The sequence below is a fragment of the Peromyscus maniculatus genome, chromosome 1 (genome assembly GCF_049852395.1).
Source record: "Peromyscus maniculatus bairdii isolate BWxNUB_F1_BW_parent chromosome 1, HU_Pman_BW_mat_3.1, whole genome shotgun sequence".
In the NCBI taxonomy this organism is placed as follows: Eukaryota; Metazoa; Chordata; class Mammalia; order Rodentia; family Cricetidae; genus Peromyscus; species Peromyscus maniculatus.
In genome coordinates, this window is record NC_134852.1 from 115,173,812 (window position 1) to 115,180,560 (window position 6,749).

General features: G+C 42.3%; 1 protein-coding gene across 1 annotated transcript; it reads right to left on the reverse strand.

Annotated features, from left to right (window-relative positions):
- Positions 1 to 293: 293 nt before the first annotated feature.
- On the reverse strand, positions 294 to 1,335 carry LOC102909077 (olfactory receptor 52H1-like). Its single transcript, XM_006979022.2, has one exon. The coding sequence runs from the start codon at positions 1,239 to 1,241 to the stop codon at positions 294 to 296; it is 948 nt and encodes a 315-aa protein (XP_006979084.1). The 5' UTR covers positions 1,242 to 1,335.
- Between the last annotated feature and the right edge of the window lie 5,414 nt (positions 1,336 to 6,749).

Consider the following 6,749-nt stretch of genomic DNA (forward strand, 5'->3'; position numbering starts at 1 on the left):
TATTACTTTAGCATAACCAAAGAGAATTGCAAGATTTTTGCTTAAGATAAGTTGTTTATTTTCAGAAGTGAAATAGATATCTTTTTTCTTCTAGCCTCGGAGGTTCTTTTCCTAAAACTAAAATGGTTGAGTAGGCTTCTGCATAAAATAACTAAGAAAACAAAACCCCAACTCTGATTAGGAAGAGTAGTTCCATGTGTCCTCTCTCGGAAGCCAGTGGTTGTAGGTTCAGCCTTTGACCTACTGTACTTTATGAACTGGCCTGCAGATCCAAGACCTCAGGCATCTCTCTGTCACTGGGACAATTTGGGAAAGAGCAGAAGAATGGCTTTATCCCGTATCTGCTTGGTCTTCACTCCATAGACAATAGGGTTGAGCGCAGGTGGGATAATTACATATAGGTTGGCAAACATGATGTGAAAAGTGCGAGGGACATTGTGTCCAAAGCGATGAGCAAGGATGGAGAAGAATGCTGGTATATAGAACATGAGGATGACACAGACATGAGAACCACAGGTGCCCAGGGCCTTCTGGCGTGCGTCTCGGGAGGGAAGACGAAAAACAGCACATAGGATGAGAGTGTAGGAGATGGCTATAAGGACCACATCTATAATCACTGTCATGATAGGAACACAAAATCCATACCAGATGTTGATGGAGATATCTGCACATGCCAGACGGGCAACACCGATGTGCTCGCAGTAGGTATGGGCAATGATGTGTGTCCTGCAGAAGGGTAGGCGGTTCACAAGGAAAACACACGGAACAAAAACACAGAAACTTCGGAAAGAGATTCCTACAGCAATTTTGACAATAGCTTTGGGTGTAAGAATAGTGGTATATCTCAATGGTGAGCAGATGGCCACATAGCGGTCAAATGCCATAGCCAGCAAGATAGCTGAGTCCAAGACGAAGCTGTAATGCAGGAAGAACAACTGGGTCAGACAGCCAGGAAAACTGATTTCCTGAGGGACAAACCAGAAGATGCTAAGGGTCTTGGGGACACAGGTGGTAGACAATATGAGGTCAGTCATGGCCAACATGGAAAGGAAGAAGAACATGGGGGAATGCAGACTGTTTTCCACTGCGATGAGGTAGAGAAGGATGCTGTTGCCCACGATGGCCACCAAATAGATAAAGCAGAAAGGGATGCTGATCCAGACATGGTACTGCTCAAGTCCAGGGATGCCTGAAAGGGTGAAGGGGCCAGTGTTGTAGCTACTTGTGTTATGCATGGCCATTGATATCTGAAGAATAGCTCTTCTATGCTAAAAGCAAATGTGTATAGTAACCATAAGGAATTGTGTGGTAGTTACTCCTCCACAACCTCTTGGAACCAGTTCTCCTCTTTCCTATATTTGAGAAAAGAAAATCAAATTACTATTAAGAGCAATACTCATGAGTGGGGGATGGCTCCATGGTTAAAAGCATCAGATGCTCTTCCAGAGGACCTGGGTTCAATTTCTGACACCCACTGTTGTGGGTGTGGTTGCTCATAACCATGTGTTAAGTCCAGTCCCAAGGAAAGCTGACACCCTCTTCTGACCTCTTTGGGCACCAGGCACACACATAATGCACATATATACATTCAGGCAAAACATTCACACAAAAAATAATACAAAATAAAATAAATAAGTGCCCTCCAAAAAGAACAATACTCATGACTTTGAGAAAGAGCCATCAGACTCCTGGTGTTAATCCTTAAGTTTCTAAATCATAGAGAGATAACTTGTCCAGTTCTGAAACTACTAATCCTACTTAAATGACCAAGTTTTCCCTGAGTCTATATAATTCATTACTGTGGGTGTGTATAGAAACAAGTACTCTAACTGCATACAGGAAAAGGAATACGCTAAAGAGAGTGTCTCACTACTGGGAACATGAGTTAATTAACAGTTTTGGATACCTACTATATTCCAACATCTCTTAAGTGTTATCTTATTTAGAAGCTCCTCATTAAAAAATAAATTTTGCTGGGTGGTGGTGGCGCATACCTTTAATCCTAGCACTCAGGAGGCAGAGTCAGGCGGATCTCTGTGAGTTCGAGGCCAGCCTGGACTACAGAGTGAGTTCCAGGAAAGGCACAAAGCTACACAGAGAAACCGTGTCTCGGGGGGCGGGGGGAAGAAAGAAAAAAAACTTGTTTTTGGGGGCTGGAGAGATGGCTCAGTGGTTAAGAGCACTGGCTGCTTTTCCAGAGGTCCTGAGTTCAATTCCCAGCAACCATATGGTGGCTCACAACCATCTCTAATGAGATCTGGTGCCCTCTTCTGGCTTGCAGGGATACATGCAGGCAGAACGCTGTATACATAATAAATAAACAAATCGTTTTTTAAAAAAAATGAATTTTGGCCGGGCGGTGGTGGCGCACGCCTTTAATCCCAGCACTTGGGAGGCAGAGGCAGGCGGATCTCTGTGAGTTCGAGGCCAGCCTAGGCTACCAAGTGAGATCCAGGAAAGGCGCAAAGCTACACAAGAGAAACCCTGTCTCGGAAAACCAAAAAAAAAAAAAAAAAAAAATGAATTTTGTCTTTTCACTTTTGTTTTGAGAAACTGAACATCTGTGAAGTTATCTATCTGGCCAAGGAAGGTGTCATCTTTAGTAACTGGCAGAGCAAGATCATTTGATCCCATGACCAGCACTCTTTCACGATGCTATCCTTTACCAGGAGATGCCTGCAGGCTCTGTGAAATGCTGAGGAGTCACAAGAGACGTGAAGCTGTAGAAAGAACAATAATTCAAAGAACTGAGATTTGTCCGAACACCAACCCCACACCCATTTCAGTCCCTGTCCTCCAAGCCCTGGGACTTTCAGATCAACATGTTCTGAGACAGGGATATGGGATGCCTCCTCGTGGTGAACAACATGTGAAGCTGGGCCTCCACTCTACCTGTTAAGGATGAAGGAGGAAAATCTGTAAGAATTGGAGAAGACTTTGAGCCAATTGTACTTTTTAAAAAGAATGCTGGGAGGACCTCTAGTGGACGAAATGCAGAATTTATTTACTCTAAATGCTGAGTCAAAGTAGAAACAAAGAAACTTGGTAAGATTTGTTTTGAGAATTTTCAGCATGTGACAACACTTGAAGATCTTAGAGTGAAACCACTTTTGTAACTCTCCTAAAAGTTCTCCAAGAAGATTGGGGACCTAATTCAGACGGTATAGTGCTTGCCTAGCCTGTCAGAAGCCGTGGGTTTCATACAAGCATTGCATACATCCTTGGTGCCATCACCTGCCGGTAATCCCAGGATTGAGGATCAAAAGTTAAGGTCATCTGGGAGTAAATAGCAAATTTGAGGCCAGCCTAGGATATATGAGACCCACCTAGTGGAAGGAGAAACTGACTCCTGCAAACTGTCCTCTGACCTCCACTCTGCAGACTAGAGCACACACACACACACACACACACACACACACACACACACACACACTCATATTAAATAAAGCTACTTAAAAATATTTTAAGTAAATTTTAGAATGTAATCATTAAATAGAGAAAGGGGAACTGTACTGTTGAAATGAAGACTCCTTAATGAAAATATAAGTCACGTTACTTACAGGCCTTTCCTAGAATTCAATTGCGTTTATTGTGTGTGTGCAGGTCACGTGGAGGTCAGAGGGCAACTTTATGGAGCCAGTTCTCTCCTTCCACCTTGACATGGGTTTTCGGGATCCAACTCAGGTCACAAGCTTGTTCGGCCAGCACTTTTACCCACGAAGCCACCTCACCAGCCTTTTCGAATCTTTGTCTTTCATGTAATTATTTGAACTAACTGTCCCCTAGTGAGACCCCATTCACACAGCCACTTCCCCTGTTTTCTTATGACCCTCCAAACAAATCTTTCTAATTTTTTGACATCTATTCATTAACTGCAGATGTCTGCACTCTTGCGACCCACAAAAACCTTCTCCTTAAAGTTCTTCTTCATACTGTGACTGAAGTGTCATACTGTGCCCTAACTCCAGAGATACAGTGGGAAGCACTGTAACTCAAAACCGATCAGTCCATAAAGAGAAGTCGACGCAGATGACATGTGCTGTGCAAACACAGTGAGGTACATCTCCATACCATTCTTAATGAGGCCGGGCACATATGTCTCCACCCACTGAAAGGACGTTCTCCCATCCCTTCTCCTACCCAGCAAAGCTGTGTTCCACTCTTCGCTTCAGCTTCAGGCAAGCCCATTCCTCTCCATGCATGTAAATGATACATCCCTGGAAAGAGTTTCCAGGTTTCTCTATATTTAAAAAGTATATCTCTTCTTTTAGGAAATTCATAATATTTATATTACTTACCATTTCTTTTCCATGCTAGACTATAAGACAAAATCGTGTCAATGTTGTTCTTTTTTCATACCATCCTCAATGCCTATACAACAGTGTCACTCAAGAACATTTATATTAAAAAAAATAAAAAATTAAAAAATTAAAAAAAAAAAAAACTTTGCCAGGCGGTGGTGGCACACACCTTTAATCCCAGCACTCGGGAGGCAGAGGCAGGAGGAGGATCTTTGTGAGTTCGAGGCCAGCCTGGTCTACAGAGCGAGATCCAGGAAAGGTGCAAAGCTACACAGAAAAACCCTGTCTCAAAAAACCAAAGAAAAAAAATTAAAGAACATTTATAAACTGAATATCATTAATTAAGCCAAATAAAAGTGAATATTCTCATAGTCTAAGTGTCTCTGACAATAAATTTTCATATATTAAATCTGTATTACTTTCCATGTAAAGCAAAACAAGCTTACACAAATTGGAAGCCAGTTTGTACCAAGCCACATGCAAACACTAGAAGCATTTTCATTAAAGATAAGTAAGATTGCAATTGTCATTTTTATTGACACTTCCTTTCATTTTGGCTTTTGCAGGTGGTGGCCATGTCAGAGGAGCTACAGACAGCAATGGAGCTTATGGAATACAGCCCAGTGTGTAGCAAAGCTACCCTGGGTGCATCCTGGAGAGGCAAAGCCCCGGAAGGAATGTTTCCAGAATGCTCCTTGCTTTTGCTGTTCTTCCTTCTGTTTGCTGCTGCCATGTTCCTGCTGTATTTGGCATGGTGGGATTTCTATGTGAAGGCATCCCACTGTATCTAGTGTAGTGTGATTGGTCCTTGGGAAAATCCCACTCCTCACTGGGCAATTTACTTGCAGGTCATGATGAAGATGATTTTTGCAAGAGCAATGACGATTAGTTAGATCTATGATTTAATTGAACTTTCTGAATTATCCTAAAAGATACAGGTGGTTAGGACAGTTAGGAAAGATAATTAGGGGAATGGTTTAGGTTATTCTGCAGATTGCTGCAATAAAAGATACGGAAAGGGGGGGAGGCTAAAAGTCACCTTCCCGTTTGTTAGATGTGAGATTTGCAGACTATGGAAAGTAAGAACAAGGATGACCCATGAATTCTGCCTGTGGAAAACCAGGCTGATGATTAAAGAAACCAATTATGGTCCCTAAACCTAAGGTTAGAACTGAGTTCCTTGGTCTAGTGACTTACAGAATTAATCTCAGGCCCTGGTGTGCACCTAGAAAAAACAAAGTTGTGAAAGGAAATTATATGAACCTATATATAGTATATAAAGAAAAGTAAATGGCTAACTGGCCACTTGTTTAAAGTTTCTCTAGAGCAGAAAATAGAAATCTGCTACACTGAAATCACAAACAGCTGCCTGCCAGTACAAAAGAAACTGGCTGAAATCTACTTAGCTTGCCTAAAACTTTGGTAATCCGAAATAAAAGAATCATTACTTTGGGGTGAAGATGTTATGGTGGGGAAATCAATACGAAGAAAAATGTTTAACCACTTGGCTTCTAAGGAAAACATGTAACTTGTGATCTTAATGTGACTTCTTATGTATAGATTTTAATTTGTTTTTGGAAAATATGTAACTTGTGGTTGTGAAGTAATCTTTTCTTGCATAGAAATATCTGCTTTGGGACTGAAAAGATGGCTCAGAGGTTAAGAGCACTAGCTGCTCTTCCAGAGGTCATGAGTTCAATTCCCAGCAACCACAAGATGGCTCATAACCATCTATAATGCATTCAGGTTCCCTCCCCTGGCCTGCATTGCAGGCATAATGCAGGCAGAACACTGCATACATAATAAGTAAATCTTAAAAAAAAAAAAAAAAAAAAAAAAAAAGAAGGAAGGAATGGGATGGTCGAGTTGGGGAGGAATGGAATGGGAGAGCAATGAAAGAGTATCTTGATAGAGGGAGACATCATGGGTTAAGGTAGAAACCTAGCACTAGGGAAATTCCCGGGAATCCACAAAAATGACCCCAGATTAGAATACTAACAATAGTGGTGAGGGTGCCTGAACTGGCCTACCCTGGTAATCAGATTGGTGAATACCGTAACTGTCATCAGAGAACCTTCATCCAGTAACTGATGGAAGCAGATGCAGAGATCCACAACCAAGTACCAGGCCGAGCTATGGGAGTCCAGTCCAAGAGAGGGAAGAGGGATTCTGTGAGCAAGGGGCGGGGGGGGGGGGGGGGGGGGGGTGCGGGGGGGGGGGGGGGGGGTCAAGATCATGATGGGGAAATCTACAGAGACAACTGAACCAAGCTCACAGGAACTCATGTACTTTAGACCAACAGTGGTGGAACCTGCATGGGACCAAACTAGACCCTCTGCATACAAGAGACAGTTGCTGATTTCCTCTACCCAATTTCTTGCCTTTGATCTCTACAATGTCTACCTCACACAAATTTCCCTTAAGAATTAACTTTTTTTCTATTTAGTA